At 36.4% G+C, this 19,142-nt stretch overlaps 1 protein-coding gene across 1 annotated transcript in view; it reads right to left on the bottom strand.

Moving 5' to 3' along the window:
• Positions 1–19,142, bottom strand: part of hip1 (huntingtin interacting protein 1) — a 38,501-nt gene that overhangs the window by 1,412 nt on the left and 17,947 nt on the right. Inside the window, exons 7-30 of the mRNA XM_077722780.1 lie at positions 17,210–17,271; positions 15,052–15,192; positions 14,334–14,391; positions 14,142–14,217; positions 13,666–13,800; positions 13,201–13,298; positions 12,181–12,253; positions 11,861–12,044; positions 11,015–11,103; positions 10,822–10,938; positions 10,117–10,218; positions 9,257–9,451; positions 8,446–8,593; positions 8,267–8,353; positions 8,060–8,167; positions 6,558–6,694; positions 6,374–6,484; positions 6,204–6,262; positions 5,208–5,301; positions 4,158–4,258; positions 3,975–4,080; positions 3,784–3,907; positions 3,582–3,643; positions 1,265–1,382 (exon numbers count right to left, since the gene is read on the bottom strand). Of these exons, the coding sequence (XP_077578906.1) occupies positions 1,265–1,382; positions 3,582–3,643; positions 3,784–3,907; positions 3,975–4,080; positions 4,158–4,258; positions 5,208–5,301; positions 6,204–6,262; positions 6,374–6,484; positions 6,558–6,694; positions 8,060–8,167; positions 8,267–8,353; positions 8,446–8,593; positions 9,257–9,451; positions 10,117–10,218; positions 10,822–10,938; positions 11,015–11,103; positions 11,861–12,044; positions 12,181–12,253; positions 13,201–13,298; positions 13,666–13,800; positions 14,142–14,217; positions 14,334–14,391; positions 15,052–15,192; positions 17,210–17,271 (2,585 nt within the window). The remainder of the gene's footprint in view (positions 1–1,264; positions 1,383–3,581; positions 3,644–3,783; positions 3,908–3,974; positions 4,081–4,157; positions 4,259–5,207; positions 5,302–6,203; positions 6,263–6,373; positions 6,485–6,557; positions 6,695–8,059; positions 8,168–8,266; positions 8,354–8,445; positions 8,594–9,256; positions 9,452–10,116; positions 10,219–10,821; positions 10,939–11,014; positions 11,104–11,860; positions 12,045–12,180; positions 12,254–13,200; positions 13,299–13,665; positions 13,801–14,141; positions 14,218–14,333; positions 14,392–15,051; positions 15,193–17,209; positions 17,272–19,142) is intronic.

Below are 19,142 nucleotides of genomic sequence, written 5' to 3'. Positions count from 1 at the left end.
TTGAATGAATAAAAAAAAAAAGTGATGAGTTAATGTAAGGCTTTAAATCGGGAGAAAAATAAAAATGAGACCAAAGGTGTTTTAGATTAGGTCTAATCTAATCTAAAAGACAAAAATGAGACTAAAGGTGTTTGTCCCTATAAATCAGATTGAGCAATTCTTCTCAGTTCAAGCCCATGTTTTCAGCACTTATTTTCAAATCAGATTTCATGAATTTTAATAAAAATCATCAAAAAGACTTGAGTGCTTTTAAAGTGTGCTATGAAAAACTACAGTAAGTGGCTTAAAAATTATAAAACACTTGCCAAAAATGCATCATTTTCTGAAAAATACCTTTAACTATTTATAGGACAAGTGCTATTCTAGTTAATATATAAGAAATTAAATTAATAAGTTAGTAATTATATATATATATATATATCTATATCTATATATCTATATATCTATATATCTATATATCTATATATCTATATATCTATATATCTATATATCTATATATCTATATATCTATATATCTATATATCTATATATCTATATATCTATATATCTATATATCTATATATCTATATATCTATATATCTATATATCTATAGATCTATAGATCTATAGATCTATAGATCTATAGATCTATAGATCTATAGATCTATAGATCTATAGATCTATATATATATATATATATATATATATATATATATATATATATATATATATATATATATATATATATATATATATATATATATATATATATATATATATATATATATATATATATATATATATATATATATATATATATATATATATATATATATATATATATATATATATATATATATATATATATATATATATATATATATATATATATATATATATATATATATATATATATATATATATATATATATATATATATATATATATATATATATATATATATATATATATATATATATATATATATATATATATATATATATATATATATATATATATATATATATATATATATATATATATATATATATATATATATATATATATATATATATATATATATATATATATATATATATATATATATATGTGCATATACATATAAATAATTTATGCGTGTGTGTGTATATATCTATGTTTATATGTGTAGTATACATATGTATATGTATGTATACACAAACATATATACATACATACATTTTATTTACATCTGATATTTTCATTCCTTCATTTATCTATATTTGTTTTGATTTTTAGCTCTCACCTTCCTCCTCGACCTCCCAGCCCTCTGCAACCCCCGCCAACTCGTAGTGTTTCTTCCTCAGCTCCCCAAGACGCTCACGCTCCTTCTGCAGGCGTGTCTCCAGCTCAAGCACCAAAACCTGGACAAACACACGCAAGCAGGGGAAGAACAAACATGCTCTGTTAGAGTGTTTCTCCTTGCAAACAGAGGGAAAACCCCAAATCAAAATAAGGTTGTTATTTTTATTAGTCATGGACAGGAAATTAGGTTTTGAGCTGTGTGAACAAAGGCACCTTTCCAACGTTTAGCTTTTGATTTTAGTGTTACGCCTCATTCTGTTGCTAAACATCAGAAATACTGGAGCTATTAGCTAGAGTATCTAAAATATTGACTAGAATATTGTCGAGTGTTTCCCAATCACTGTGCTGGTTATCTGTGCAATGGTCAGGTGTTCCTGATCAATTGCAATAAGTCGGACAATGTAATATTCAGAGAAAAAAAATGAATATAACGAGATTAAAATTGAACTAATAAAAGGTTGGAATCAAAACATGCTCAACATTAAAATATAGATTATACTATTACAAAATTCAAACTGTGACAGTCTTTTCATTTGGTTTCTAGGCTAGGGCATCAACTTTTGGTGCAGAAGTCTGAGCACATTTTTTTTGCGTAATATTAGGAGATTTAAGTTATATTTGGAGAAAAGTCAGAAAATGATGCGATTACAAATATTACATTACTTATTCTTGCCTCACTCAAACCGGAAGTTGTTCAGAGAATGGCGACATCAACTTTTGGTGACATTAGGTCAGTGTGAAAAATTTGATTTTGGAATCATTTTGGAGGTTTATGTGATTCCTGCTGATAAAACGTTGATGAGAGTGACTATTGATAATATAGGCAACATAGTTTTAAATTAAAAGATTTTCAGATGGTGGTGTCCCTTGAGATTTTTTCAATGCAAAAAGTGTGTCGCAGCTCAAAAAAGGGTTTTAACAATGAGGTTTCTGAGAACAAACAACCAATTACAATTGGGTGGAAAGTGATCATTTTTGTACCCCCTGTAGCTCTCTGTGCAATAATTTGGAGACCCCTGATTAAGACAAACCTTTTATACCTACATCGACAACTATAGACAATATGGCAAACTGCGGTCTGGTGGTCAAATCTAGCTCATTGTGTAATTATATTTGGCCCGCAAATCATTTAAACGTGTTAGAAGAGCGGTATTAAAGAGGAAGAGAAGAGAATCCAGAGCTTGACGAAAATGTCAGGAGAGAAAGCGACGCTTGCGACCCAGCATTCCATCTATTATTATGGGAAATGTAAGATCTCTCCCAAATAAGATGGAAGAGCTAACGGCGCTTACTGAACAACAACGACAATATCGGATAATCTGCATTATGTGCTTCGCGGAGACCTGGCTGAATGAACTGACACCAGACTCTCTCGTCTCCTTGGACGGCTTTCAGCTGGTGAGGGCGGACAGAGATGCTGAGGAGAGCGGTACGAAAGAAAGGTGTGCGTTATCGTGGAAAGATGCCCCCCCCCCTTTCTTTTTGTCCCTTTCTGTACCCTCCGCGAAATCCGCCCAATTTTAATAAACTATTAAACACATTTTATTACTATTAAACCACTAGTCATGTGTTACTTTGTTAATAAATGGCGAATTAGAAGAAATAAAACATTTTTTCCAATCCAATATCCTGTTTTTGGTGTTTTTTCAGAGGGTTGTAACTAATTAATTAGTTTTTAGTTAATTTCAATGGGAAACGTTGACACGAGTTTCGAGAAGCTCGACATACAAGCTCAGTCCTGGAACGGATTAAGATCGTATGTCGAGGTACTACTGTATTGTGTTTAAGCAAACCTTTCATATGAAGTTGATCAATTTGAACATGAAAGAAACATTTTATGCTAGGTACAGTTAAATATAGTTGGAGCATGATTAGCAAATCCTTGTATTCCTTTACTTATGTTCATCACATCTTTCTGACTTTATGGGAACTGGAAATATTGAAGGCTGATGAGTGGCTCAGTTTACTTTACTACCTTGTTTACGCAAACATGCCAACCGTAAATAAGCCTAAAGTATTCCCCCGATAGTAGTTTTGTGTAAGTGTGGAAAAAGGTCAAGCTACTTTTTGTTTTCCTTTGAGTGTGGGGGTAGAAACGGCCTCGGGCAAACAGCTTCAAGTATTTGTCTAGCTTTAAGGTCAACTTCCGGCTGGAAAAACAATGACTATCAAAAGTGGAACAATGAGTGCATTCCATAACAGGTCTGCTTATCGGTTGACTTTTGTATGTTGCATGAATGTCGTGCATTGCCACCAACCTGAGCGTCCATCTCTTGTCGCTTGATCTGTGTAAGCGTCATGCTAGAGAAATCCATTGTGTCTGTACGGTGATGAAAAACAAAAAATAGTCAATTGTTTGCATGCTTTACCGGGAATATTATGGAAAATTTAAGAATAGGCTCTCAATATTGTTATTTTGGTGCCTTAAAAACAACCTGTGAGATGCTTTAAAGCACTTACCTTTGTCTTCAATCTGGGACTTCCCAGACTTGGTGGAGGCCACAACGGCAGCAGTCGCCTGGGTGACGCCTCGGGATGTCTGTTGCAGGCGCTGCAAGTTGCCACTGTCTTTGTCTGCTTTAACCTAGGAAGGGGGGCCACCGATAAAACAAAGAGCTACAAGTAGACAGCTTGATGATTTTGAGGCTCACTTTTGAAGCGGCAACAAGTTGCGCAGTACTGGCTGCGATTTCACGAGAGCACACCATCAACTCCTCAAACTTCCCTTTGCCTTGCACCACAAGATCAGCCGCATCCCTGAGATGACACAACATTCCAACTATTTAGTCATTAAGAATTAATTTAATCACTTCGGGGTGAGGATAGTTACTTACACCATGACAGTGGCACCCCATCCAACTGCCTTGGAGGCAGAAATCAATCCCTCCGTCCAACGGGAATTTTTGGCGTAAAATTCCTTTTTGGATGCTGCACCCTGGTGGATAAAGGAAAAAAAGTTGAGCTAAACATGATTACTTTGATTACTCACTATACAGTAATACCTTGACATACGAGTGCCCTGACATAGAGGGAATTTGAGATATGAGTAAAATTTTGAGCAAATATTTACCTTGAGATACGAGACAAATTTTGAGATAAGAGCATTTGAGACAGCCAGTGGGCAAGGCCGCGAGGGGCTACTTAAGATTTCACTGCGCTGGCCGGAGCGTTGCATTTTTTCCGTGTTTTTTTTTTTTTTGCATTAGTCAGTGCAGAATCAAGGGAACACAATGGATCCAAAGCAAGCCGGTGCAATGAAGGGTAGTGCAAAGAAAATGGGTATGATGACAATCAATATTAAGCTTGAAATAATCGAATAACATGAGTAGTATATGCGTTACTGAGGTGGTTCGCCAATACGTATGGAGAAGTAAGAAGTTCTATAGTATCCTATTGTGAGGACATTTATGTGCACATCATTTTCGGAATATTTTGAAGGGAAGACAAAAGCAAACAACCCTTAATAGGTTGCATGTGAAAGTGATGGTGGAGGCGGGGCAAATAAAACTAACCAGAAGAAAGTTATCAAAATTTAAAAGAAAATTGGAATCAAGTTTAGTGTAAGGTTAGATTAAACCTATTTTAAGTGTGTCTACATCGTAATCCAAGTTCATTTAAATATGTTTATGTTATGTTACGAGCGGGAAACGTTCGTTTGAGTTACGGGAAAATAGACTTACGAGCTCAGTCCCGAAACAAATTAAGCTCGTATCTCGAGGTGCCACTAACAATTAACCCACATGGATCCATCTATAAGGCGGATCGTAATATAAGACACACTGACGGCGTTTGATAAAATTGTGGTCTTTTAGTTTCGCATTACATCGGGACATCAAATGGTCACCACAGCTTTGAAACGGCAAAAGAAGACAAACGGAACGTACCCTCCCGCTGTCTACAATTTCCCTTTGAAGATCTTTGGAGGACAGTACAAGCGCTTTAATGGCCGTCATCAGGTCTGTGCACGAAGCTAAGATCCTGCGGAGGTGACAGGACAAACAGACATACACAGAAATCAATAATAGTTAGGAGAGCTAAATTTGTGCAATTTGTAATGTCAATGACAAGTAAACAAGTATTTACTATAACTGACAATCGTTCTAGCTGTTACACAATGCAATATCAGAGACTGGCAAAGATCAGTTATGTTGATTTTGCAATATGTATTCTAACAACAAGGATATTTTTAACAGAGCTGAACAAATTTGGGGTTCTGTTTAACTATAGCCTATCAGAGATGACTTTGAAACCTTAATGAACTAATGAGAGTAAGATTCAAGGTCAGTACGGGTCCTTGAAATCCTTGAAAAAACATGGACTTTACTGCAGTTTTTTCAAGGTTTAAAAATGCTTGAATTTTGCATAGTCCTTGAAAATTTAATTCACAAAACACTTCTCAGCACCCAGTTGAAAAATAAAACTAATCAAATGGAAGACAATAAAATTCCTTTTCTTATACATGCTCATTCTGAAGTTGCTTTACCTTAATGAAATTCGGGGTCATAGAACATCTTGGAAGACATTTACATACTTGGGAGAATGCACCATATTTTATTTCTGCATAATTGTAAAGTACATTTGGGATAATGATTGAAAGTACTAGAAAAATTGGAAAATAGGTCTTGAAAGTGCTTAAATTTTGGTCATGGAATCCTGGGTCATAGAACATTTTAGAAGATGTTTACGTACTTGTGAGAAGGTACCATATTTTATTTCTGGCTAATTATAAAGTACATTGAGGCAATGTTTAAAAGATACTGGAAAAATTTGGAAATTGGTTTTGAAAGTGCTTAAAAAGTGCTTGAATTTGATCAGGGAAAAGGTGTACGACCTCTTGGCATAACTAAATCTGAGAGAAGTCAAGATTTAGTTTTGGTTACCTCTCATTGACCTCCATTTTGATGCCTGTGTCAACTGCTCGAGACTTGTTGAGCATTTCCTGTGAAAAACATAGAAAAACCGTCAAGTGAGTAGGAGTGCAAAGTAAAACTGGTGCACCTCCCCAAGCTCGAGTAGTGCATGTTGGGTCAATATACAAACACATTCATACCTCTATCCTGACAGCAGCTGATTCCACAGCTGCAGAAGTAGCCGCCATTTCCTGCTCCACAAGATCCCCTAGCTCTCCTTGCTGCAACTCCAGACCCTTAGGACGCAATTTCTGAATCCAAAGACTTCATGAGTTTGGCTAACGCTCAGTTGAACAGGAGGACAACCTTTTGCCGACCACCTACCTCGGCCAAGTCCCGTATGGCCATCAGAACCTCCTTTAATTTGCAGTTGTCTGCAGTTTTCAGGTCTTCCTTCTTTTTCATGTGACCCAGGAAAAGAAGCACTTCAGCCCCACAAGACTTCACACTTTCTGAAAGAACTGTAGAGTGCTCATCTTAAAACCACAATTTTAGCTTAAAACACAATGCCACTTCAATGTACTGTGCTGTACATACACTAGCAATGTTTGTCCAAAAAGCGAACCTTCTGTGGGCTTCCTGGTGTTTGGTTCCAGCTTTATCTAGGTCTATATTGTCTTTTCCTGTGTCTGTGCTTGCTACTGCTACTAACTTATGATTTCCCAAATACGGGATGAATAAAGGTTATTCTAATTTGGTCTAAAGAAGAAAGAACACTGCTTTATCGTTCTCTTTTCACTGAGCTGGTGCTCATGGTTCAATATAGTTATCATTCTGGTTCCACAAACCAACCACTGGCTTCAAGTGTCTGAAAATGGATGCTTAGCAAGCACCAACCCCTTGCAAGGCCAAACAAGAGGAAGGGTCTGCCTGCAGCTTGCAAAACAGAATCACTAGTGACAGGGCATCACTGGCACGTAGTTTAGAGCTACCCTTATTCGTAATCCTAACCTCAACCAAGCCACTGTCAACAAGGCCTCTTGCAAAAGGTAGAGGAAGGAAGCTAATTGGCCAATGATTTTCAAGCACAAGAACATACCAGGATCAAACTAGTTGGCTCATTTCAGTTTATAAACACAAGAATCAAGAACAAGATAACAAGAATGTGACACCCCATCTTGCAAGCTGCCAGTTTGAACATTCCGCTTTGATTTCAGGTCTTAATGATCAAGTTAAACACTGTTACACTTTAAAGTGTTCCTAAATTCTTTGAAAGGAAACAGTTCAAAAACAATAAATGTGATTTTTTTGGTAGTATAAATTGGATACAATTGAACTATATTTTACAAAAACACTGGAGCAGGGGTGCGAAAACTTCCTTATCTCAAGATCTAATTTTAAAGAAGCGATCTACCGTTTTACGGTTTCTTTTTGTAAAGCTGGAAATCAGTCTGCTTACCGATGGTGATGTCTTCAGTTGATTATTTTATTCATTTCATATTGCATAGCAACTTTTGGTTTGAAGGCAAATTTATAAAAATAAAGATGCCTGCCTGTCAAAGTTCCGGCAGGTTTTATTCTTTACTTTTCCTTGTGTAAGGAGGGAGTTGCCTCATTTTTATTGCAAAACAGAACAACAAAAATACTTTTTAAAATCATCATATTTCATATTCTCTATTCCTATAATGTAAGGTAACAATTACTTTCATATTTAAACAAGGAGGAAAGTAATTTATTTACTTATTCACAGAAGTTTGAAGGTTTAAATTTCAAACTAAAAAGATGTGATGATTATCGATAGACTGATCTTTTTTTTTACCATCATAACAATATTGCCCAGTTCTAGTTACACCTATAGTCTAACATAAGAGAAATGAAGAGCTTACTGTCAGCCTGATCGACAGGAACCATGTGAGAGGTGGCACTGCCTTGTACAATGGTGTCGCCCACTAGGTGGCCACATTGGGTTACGACTTTAAGCAACTGAGAAACACCTGGGTAAAAAATATAAAATTGAACAGATTCTCCTCAGAGGTTTTGTATACAGGAAATATGCAATGGACAAAGGCTTTGCATGTTATCAGACTGCTTACCTGTTTCATCAGTTAGAAAAGCGTCTCTGGCAGGAAGGAGCTGCTCCACACAGTCTAAGGATGCTTGACATCTGGATGCCAGGTAGTCTGTAGAAGTAGGCGTTTTTGGACGTTACAAAACACCCGCACATTCATTAATGCTGTAATTAGCAGCCCACTGCCTAGGGAGGCACAGCAACCTGCTGAGCTAGTGCAGCTGATGTGAGCTGGATCATCGATCTGAGCCAGTGAGTCTTGGACGATCTTCTCTGCTTCTTCCACAGCTGCCAACAGATTGGACCAGCGGGCTGTTTCCAGCTGACTCTCTAATACCTGCTCCCTGCTCTCCTATGGAAACACAAGCGGACATATTTCCACTATTATTTCCCCTTTCAAACCTTAGCAAATAGCGGGGGATCATTATATAGGATCATACAGAGAAGAAAAATATGTCAATATCCATTACTGCTAAGTTTTGTTGATTGAAAATAAGTTGATTGATTAGATATGAAGTGGTGCCAATAATTTAGATGTACAGTGTTCCCTCGCTACTTCTCGGTTCAGCTACCGCGGACTCGAAGCTTCGCAGATTTTTTTTGGAAAAAAAATACAAATATTACATTGAACCAACAAATAATATATAACATGAATTTCACTCTCTCTACCCGTATTCTATATGGTGTACTGTATACAGGGGAAAAAAAAAAAAAAAAAACAATATTAAAAAAAAAAAAAAAAATTCAAAGTAAGCATTTTTGAAGGGGAATCCCTACTTCGCGGAAATTCACTTATCGCGGGTGGTCCCGGTCTCCATTAACCGCGATAACCGAGGGAACACTGTAAATAGCAAAGCTCACCACTATGGTTGCCTAAATCACGATCACAAATAAAATGTAATAAATTGCGCAGCCCCGTTAACCACAATATTATAATTGAGATGGCCAACATATAAATAAGACCTGCAACTTTGCATACAGCTGAGTTGCCTTGATTTACTAGCCAGGTGTCTACCTTGTCATTGAGCTGATTTTGCAGCGCTTCTGCTGTCTTCACGCCAGACTCTCTCTCAGTCGCCAATGAACTTTGGACACGCTCGAGCTCCACCACTTGACCAGCCAGCTTGGTCTCCAATTGGGACAAGGATTCAACAAGCACCGCTTTCTCTGATTCCATCGCGGCTAGTTGAGTGCCGAGAGCTTCACTGGACTGCAGAACAAAAAAGATAATAAAGTACATGTACATATACCTACATAACACTAATCCCTCGTTTTTTGATGAAAATGTAGACCAAACATGGCCGTGATAATTGGAAAAACCGCGAAGTAGGATCACCCCCATTAAAACTACCACAATACACATTTTCAGGCCTATATGAAAATGTGGACAAGTGCACAGGTACCATTATCAAAAAGTGTATTTATTAAATATCAGTTACAGGCAAATAAACAGGCTAGAATGTATTAATATCTAAATCTCATCTCATTTTCTGAGCTGATTGATCCTCACTAGTCATTGGGTGAGGTGGAGCCCAGATGACCCTCTTTTAGTATAAGAAGTCTTTGCCACGGTAGACTAAAATATGTACAAATTATAAACTCCTATCAACCAAGCACATTTTTTTTAAAGGCAGCATTATTGATAGATTATATTAGAACTTTATCTATTTAGATTGCGTCGAAAGAGCAGTCGGGGCATAACGAAAATTTCTTCTATATTCAACAAATTTTGACTTACCAAGGAAATATGTGGGGATATTAAAGGAATTATTAAAAAAAAGACTGCTTTGGGTCACCTTACTAAGATTCTGACAAAGGATGAAGAGAATAGGTTGCTACAGACGATGTAAAGACAATGTAAAGACGATGATAGACCTGTTGTGAAGAGGCCATGGTGGTCTTGAGGGAATCCATCTCTGCCTTATTGGACACTAGCTCCCTCTGCAAGTCCTCAACTCGGACTCGTTGTGCTCGTTCCTGTGTTGACAAAACATCACATTTGTCAAAAGCAATGTAATACCCCTGACAAAAACTCAAGAAAAAAAAAACAGATCATCAATGATAACACTAGGGAGAACAAATGTTATTGTTTTAGGTCTGGCAGCTGCTTATTATTCATTTTTTAGTTAAATATTGAATTATAGCAACCCTGCTCTAGTAGTTTTCATAGGTGCTTGTTTTAGAAAAACTATTGAAATATTGATATATACAATGAAATATGAAAGAAACCGGCGTGACCATTTTCGTGTTTTTAAATCAAATCAAAAGCCTTTATTGTCATCATACACAGCGGCATATAACGAAATTGGGGGTGCTACTCCACAAAGTACGTTTGCCCAGTAAAAGAAAAGAAAAAAAACATTAACAGTAATATAAAACTTTAAAAAGTCACATCTCGGCTAGGTAAATTCTAAAATATTGCACAATTTAAGATATTGCACATTGTTATTGCACACCCCGAAGTCATTGCATAGAAGGGATTGTGAGGCGTGCTAACGCAAGTTCAGAGTCCTGATGGCTGTGGAAAAAAAACTGTCCTTTTTTAAAAATAAAAAAAGCGAAGCTGAGTTTGATGTTCACCTGTTTGTCTGCAAAATCCTGGGCGGCTTTCACCTTGTCCTGCATTTCTTTTCTTATTGCCTCAACTTCGTCCTGCGCTGCCCGAGCCACTGTCATCTGCCGAGTCACGTCTGCATTCTGCAACCATGAGCAAATATACATTTAGAAATCCGAGATGTTTTTTTTTTTTACATGAACAAATGCGTTTCCTTACCTTTCTCAGCAATTCAGCATGACCTTGTACCAGCTCGCTGTACTTTTCCTTTAGCTTGGTATAGCGCTGCTCATTGGCCAGAGCTTTTTCTGCAAAAACAGCAAATATCATTTCAATCAGTCACCTTTCAATACAGACATGAACTACTATTTCATTATTTATAATACGTGAAAGGTGTTCAAGCAAGAGTAAGATGAGTTTTAATGCATATTTTTAGACACTACAGACCATTTCCACCTCAAGTATTTTGCACTTAAGAGTCGTCAAAAACTTCATTCATACTTTTACTTCACTATAGCTCGTAGTTTAAAAATAAAAAAATAATTCCAGTTGTCCTCTCTGCAACCTTCAGAAAAAGTTTTGGAAACACCAGTCTTGGTTGATTTCCACACCTTTTCAAACATTTTTTTAAAAAGTTTTACCACACATTTTTGATTTAATTAACTTCTGGATTATTGCCAGGCCATTATTTGGACCTTATTTTCAAAGATTTTGGGGGATGTCCATGAATTATCATCTTGAATTAAGAAAAAATCTTTTACTATCCTCTTAACTGGCTGGAGAAGAAAATCATCAATAAGTGTAGAGATGTGTATATTGTCCCCACCTCCATAACAAAAATTTATTTAAACAATAAAATACAAAAGTTGTCATTTGAAGGGTCTTAAGTTTTGGTTCATCTCATTAATGTGCTCTTTTCTATTTATTTATTATTGTATTTTTAGTGGATTCACACTACATAGTGTGTGCACCTTCATGTCAACAGTTCAGAACAATTTTTCGACATTCAACCAATGCAATCAGGTTATTATAATAACTCTGTGTTACATGTGAACGAGGGCTTACTCTCGATTTCTGTTAGACTCCGCTGCTCTTTCTCTGTGTCCTCTTTGACCCTTCTCAGGTCGTCAAGCTCAGCCTTCAGAAACTCACTCTCCCCTGCCGCCTGTAGGCGCAGATGGCTTTGCTCTGCCAGCTCTGCCTCCAGTTCATTGACACGGCCCCTCAAGGCCTGACATAATCGTCCACTCTGGCAGAAAAAGCGAGGAAGGGGAGCTTGTTAAAAAATATGGATATTCAATTTATATTTACTTGTTCATGAGCAATATTAATTATGTTAGATAAACAATAAATTCTGTGTTACTGAGGGTTAATTTCCTATTTACCTCAAGTCGAAATGATTCCAACTCATCCTTGAGTATTTGAACTTCCCTGGTCAGCTGATCAATCAGTCGGTCTCTAATCCATAGAAAATGCCACAGCGTGTTAATTAAAAGCTCTAGCCATGTTGCTTTTTGCAAGTTGTTTTTAAATGTACAAACTATTTTATCAATTAGACAAATGCACAAAATATTTATACCGTGCTTATTCTGTGCCAATGCCGCAGTCTCAAGAATTAAACTTAAATCACAATCATGCAGTCAAAATGTAAAGAAGGTATCAACATGGAAAATATTTTCTGTACCTTAATGTTACATTAATTAATTAATTAAATGAATGTAGAAAAGATTTCGCAGGTAGAATTAAGATGGATACTGTGCTTATCCTGTGTCAATGCCACAATCTCAAGAATTAATCTTAAATCACAGTCATGCAGTCAAAATTGAATACATTTGCACCTTAATGTTACATAAATTCTTCTACCATTAACATGGATTAAACATGTGCATACACTGCTTAATATATAATAAAACACACTGCGAACCTTAAATTTGCATTTGGCCCACGCAAAAGAACTTTAAATGTAGATTTTTGTCTTCAGAGAGACATTTTGAAACCAAAACAAATACTGTTTAATTGGTGTTATCTGACTAGTCAATCATAATTAAGAATATAATTTAACAAAAAAAAAATACTTTTTATTAACTTAATTCATTAATATCTTAAATGTTCCACAATCTTTGAACATTTCTTCGTAAAACATGATCTTTTTTTAATTCAATGGTTAAAGTTTAGTATTGTGAATAAGGTTTTTTTAAAATAAAGTCTATATACTGGTGTAGTTCACCAGATTATTGAAAATTACTAATGTAATTTGTGGTAGATGTAGTATAAACATGACAGAGAGAGGTAATCTAATTCGCTAAGAATTGTATGGATCTCTAGTAATGAACTACAATAATTACGAACGTTTTATTGTTTTAACAAATTTACAGATGATTGTACATAAAGTATTCAAGACGTACTTATCGTCCTTGCGCATCCCATTCTGATTATTGAAGTTGAATGGGTCGATTGCAGCAGAGGTGCCAAAAAGGTCATCAAATTTAGTCTCCACAGGAGCCTGAGAAGTCAAAACCACAAAATTGAAAAGGCAAAATATTCCGTAGTATTTCCGACAAAACAAATTATTAATAACATTTCAAGCTTGGATGTCTAACTCTTTTGGTTTAGTGTACAATAGTGTATTATGACAAAATATCTGATATCTGGATAATCAACTTTCATACTAAACTTAGCAGATGTAGCGTTGGGTTTCCATCCAACAATAACATTCAAGGGTGTGAGTTCAACTTGTGATTAGCTAAGCATCCATTAATAGGCACTTTTCATGACGTATATGTACAATCTAAAGTGTATGAAGTATGACTCCAACACAAATATTACACCACAGATTCCAATCTCTATTCAAACGCCCTTGCCCATTTTACCGGAAGGTCTGTGTCCACCAAATCATCAGTTTCCGCCATGTGCTCTGATTCTGGGGAAGAAGACTCAGCTGGGATCACGACCACTGGACTGATGTGCTCTGACAAGGCAGATGCGCGGAGGAAGTTTGGAGGATTCTGCAAGGAAACATTTGATCCGTGATAGTGCATTAAAAAGTTCTTTTGGAGAGCCAAGAAAAACACAATGTCAATTGCACATTCCCCATGGCTGAAGGAAGAATGTTCAGAATGGATATTTGTCAACTTTCTATTTTCAATGACCATTTGGTTATTTTAACAAAGAGATCAACTAAGAAAATTAATAAAATATTTTTTTGCCTGAAACTACCAATATTGAAAGTTGTGTTAAATCAACTTTTAAACCGACTTTTTAATTTGTTAGTCGGGACTAAATTCCTTAACATATAATAAATCTTCATATGTCTTCATAACTATTTTAAACAATTATGTACCAGTACCTCAGGCAACTGTGGGATCTGAATCAACCTTTTGAAGTACTGCAAGTTACTGGAACGATAAAATAGACTCTTCAATCTGCAATAAGAGATTCAAACACAAAGCAAAAGAAATCTTATTTGAACAGGGTAGCCACAATTGTATGCCAACAATGACATGAGAATTTGAGGTCAGGCAACAGTGGCCATTCATACTTTTTAAATTGTTCCTGGAAGCGGTCTCTGTGGCCTTGGAGAGTGTCGGCTGGAAGGCCTGCATACAAAATACATATCAGTTAAACACAATTTAGTACCATTAAACCACTAGTTATTTGTTATTTTGTTAACAGATGGCAAATTAGAACAAATACAAATGTTTTTCCAATTCAATATCCTGTTTAGGGTGTTTTTTTTAGAGGGTGGGAAAGATATGATTTGTTTTTAGTTTATTTCTATGGGAAACGTTCATTTGAGTTACGAGTAAATCGACATACGAGCTCAGTCCTAGAACGAATAAAACTCGTATCTCGAGGTACTACTGTATTTAAAAGCATTGATACAAGGAAACTTTTCAAATTGATTGGACATTTTGCAAGAAATTATACAACCCCCTCCCACTCCAAATAAGAAAAACAACATTCATACATTTATAGTAGTTCAAATATTTTAAGGGTATTTTGATAGCTCATTAATGAGAGAAAACCGACTCCTTCACCAAATGTACACAAACTCTGTATTTCCTTCCACGGAATGCCTTCTTCTTTTACAGTAACTTTAAATTCATTTAATTTGATGTCAATCATTTGTCCTAAATCACCAACATCATAACTTAAATTCTTTACTGATTCCAATTTTCAATGAAAATTTAAATTTTACATGATTATATGAATTATACCATTATTAAACGGATTGATTAGTAGTTATGTGTACTTACATGAGTGAAGCTTAAATAGCAGCTTGACTGTGTAGTCATATAGGTGGCTGCTGTCCAAGATGACTTGGATAAGTGGGGCCAGGCGACACTGGCCAGCAGCGGTCACTGACACTGATCGAGACATATCCAACGAGCTGAATACTGGACAAGTGTGGCACAAAACACAAATAATTGTTAATAACTTATATTTCAATATTGTCTCCCTACAACATTACTCATTAATATTGCTTCATCAACACTCCAGTTGGGTGCAATTTTACTGAATCTCTAAAAGGGTTTAAAATGCATCAATAATTCTCTGGTTTTACAGTAAGTTAGACTTTTACTGTAACTACACAATGTGATTCTGTTGTGTATGGTATATAAGCGTGAATACTTGAAAAATAAACGGCAAACATTTGATCCCGAGTCTAAAATTCATCTTTTAAATAAATAATTTATCTTCTGTACTGTTTATCCTCACTAGAGTGAGCCATGGGATGGATGCTTCCTGTATATTCCGAATTTGTTGACAGTTAATGTAAAGGTACATGTAGAAAAACAACCTTTCACACACAATCAGAACTATGAATAAACTTGAGCATCCAATCAGCCTTGCAAGTATGTCTTTTGGATGTGCAAGGAATCCAGGGTACCAGTACATACCACGAAATAAATAAAATCAAGCATTGGGAGCGCATCCAAACTCTATTGGGTAACATAACACCATGCCTAATAATGAAAGGACCTGCCCTGTGTTCTTCCTCCATGGCCCCAATTATCGAAAGCGTTGAATACTGATAAACACACCAAGAGGATCTTATTTCATTTCATTTTCTGAACCGCTTTATTCTCATTAGGGTCACTGGAGCCCATCCCAACTGACTCCGAGCCAGAGGGCAGGGACACTCTGAATTGGTGGCCAGCACGAGGCATATGGAACAGGGATCGAGGTAACATGACATGGACAAACAAAAGCAGACCATTCGGCGGATGACATAACAATCAGTGGGGTTTCAATACAGACATGGATTGACGAGACAATTAGGAACACCTGGGAAACACACAAGGGAGCAAGCAGGGAATACACCAGCGGTGGAGAAACGACAGCTGAACACAATGGGCAATGGGTTTGAACCCAGGACGCCAGAGCTATGAATCCAACGTGCTAACCACTCGGGCGACCTGGCCACCCTAACATATTTGTAGCCATTCAAATTCCCAGAATCCATTCCATCAACAATGAATGGGAAACAATTCCAGAATCCCATCAAGCTTTTCGTGTCCTTGGTTGCCAAATTTCAGTTTAGCATTGTTCAAACAAACGACATAATTGTCCTAGATTTTTTTTAAATGTGTTACAGCAGCAGTCCCCAAACTTCAGCCTTCCACAGACCAGTAAAGCTCTTCCAATTTTTTCGTGGACCAAGAGTAACCTTATAATCAACCAGGGAACGGCCTCTGCAGATTGGCTGCGCTCAGTGGAGAAAGCCTTAGAGTCGGACACGACCAAAAACAGTGTCTCGTACTTAGTGGAAGATCAGGTGAGCTGGGTGGACACTTAGTCAAAATCAGGAAAAGTGGCTTACTCACAGTGTAATCATTTTTGGAATTTCTTCAATTCCTGGTTATAAAACCATGATGCGAATGACTTTATGTTGTTCATCAAGGCAACCTAGTTTCAAATGAGAAAATTTTGAGCTGGGGTTTTGCCTTAAAATGTATTCAATGGAAAAAAAAGTGTGCCACAGCTCAAAAAAGGTTGGGAAACACTGATACCGCATTGCAACTTCATTAAAGATGGAGTTTTGGCTATTCACAGAATGTAGACTGAAAGCCAAGATTAAAAGATAAAAAGAGACTGTCATTTCCTTGGATTCCGTCATAAGAGAGCAGAGCAGCTTTTGCAGCATTTCCTCTCAGCTCCTGCAGCTCAGATCCCAGAGCCTATTTTTAACCATGTCCATGTACTATGAGAAACATTCACCTATGACTCACCCTGACAACAACAGTCTGTAACTACTCAATGAGATGCATCGCTTGTCTGATGGTAAAAGTTTCTATTTTTGTACACCATTAAAACTCTATCACTCTGTTGCCCTGTCTGACCATGCATGAACGTTATGCCCTAGTGAATATGTGTTCAGAGCTGATTGCTTGCCAGTCTAAAAGAACTTACCACCAAGGAAGAGATTGAGTTCGCACTCCAGGTAATCAAACATCTCCACTGTTAACTGAAAGCTGGGGGAAGACACAGAGAGATTGCACAAAATAGTCTTATTTTTACAGAACAGCATCGCATAATATGTATTTGCCTGAAACACATCCATATTGTTAGGGACGGGTTTTGTTATGTTTTTTTCCCCCCGTGTGACCTCTCCCTGTGATTGTCCATTGAATTCACCTGTCATTTCCCCACCCCTGGTGTATCTCCTGCCTGGTGTCTTGTGTTGACCCAGGTGTGACCCATGTTTCTCTAATTAATCTTTTTATTTTATATTATTATTAAAAGTATTTATTTTTGAATTATTTTGTTATTAGATTTTGTAGGATTTAAATAAGAAAATATATTTAAATATATATTATATATTTGTTGAAATAAAAAAATGTTTTAGGATCGGCCAGTCATTAAAGTTTTTGTTAGTGCACGCTACTCCATGTCCCCACGTTTGGGTACTACCACACGATCCACGATACACATTGAGTCAGTTCCTGACAATCCCAAGGTACAGAATTAAGTGTTTTTTTTCCAACAATGGCGGTGCAAAACCAGAAGTTTATGTAATCAAGTGCATGCACTATTGGACTTTGCTCAATTTCCTATTCGCAATCACACTCGTCCCCTGCCATTAAAACAGCGCCAATGAGTTCATATGGAACCTTAAAATGCCCGAAAACCAACAGGAAATAACCTGGAAATGCCTAAAGAATAAACAGGAACTGACAAACTAACAAGAAGCATACCGGAAAGCTAATCAAAATCAAAAGGAAATTATACAAAATTTATCGGAGGTGATCTGTAATTACCATAAAATGGAAGTGGAAAAAAAAAGACAAATTAACTCATTGCATACCACTGAAAACAACAGCTGTCCAATTCATTTAAGCTGTCTGTGGATGCTCATCTTTCAGTGCCATTGATGGGAACCTCACATTCAAAATGAATTGGGCATTCTTGCACCGTCACTTGCGGCAAGTGAACTTTTTGGGCCCAAAAAATAAACTAGTATGGCCCATATGAGATCTAGTTGGCATTATTATGACCCACGTTCCAAACCGAGTTTGACACCCCTCTGCTAAACTCTCCCTGAAGCTAGTAGGGTCTTTTCAGGTCTGCTACACTCCCCCTCCTAAAAATGAGCGACGTTGGAGCCTTCTTGTGCAACAATAAAAGACAAAAATCACTGCATCCCTGCGTGGGAAAAAAGTGCTTGGCTTGCCTACTTCCTGGATGCGGCTACGTCACCCCGACAGGGCCTCCGTTGTATTGCATGTTGCCATGGGACCCTTTCGCTCTGGGCTGCCACTAACAGGCAGGGTGAGAAGGCTTTATGAACACAGTCATTATAATATTTGATTTTGCAACCTGCATGCGACAATAAAAAAAGGGTGCTGAGGACAAGCAGAGTTCTAGCATCTATAGTCTGTAGCTATCTATCTAAATCAATATGACAGCAGCAATATTGATCTATTCATCTTAAGGTGATATATCAAAAACAATCAAGTTTTTTTTTTTTTAACCCTGCCGTGGAAAAAATATTTAGATCAAATGGTTCACTTTTTAGAATATATTACCAAGGTTAGGTATAAATACATGATCTTATCATACTCTGTGAATAGACAGCTATTTAACCTCTTGTACTCAATTTTATCATTATATAAAATATATTGTATCCTTTTTTTTAAATTATAAATGATATTATTTCTCTTTGTGTATAATATATCATATTCTTATTAGTGTAATGTATAATGTTTGTTCTTGGTTTTAGCTAAACTAACCCCCGGGATTCCAGAAAAGCTGACTGATAAAAAAGTGTGCATTTCTTAGCTCGTGCGACTTATTGTTTTTTAAAAAACGGTACTTGATACAGTTGCATGATGTGACAATACAA

This window comes from Stigmatopora nigra, chromosome 8 (assembly GCF_051989575.1).
Source record: "Stigmatopora nigra isolate UIUO_SnigA chromosome 8, RoL_Snig_1.1, whole genome shotgun sequence".
Classification (NCBI taxonomy): Eukaryota; Metazoa; Chordata; class Actinopteri; order Syngnathiformes; family Syngnathidae; genus Stigmatopora; species Stigmatopora nigra.
Note: the sequence above shows the minus strand (reverse complement) of the source record. Positions and strands in the feature narration are given on the sequence as shown.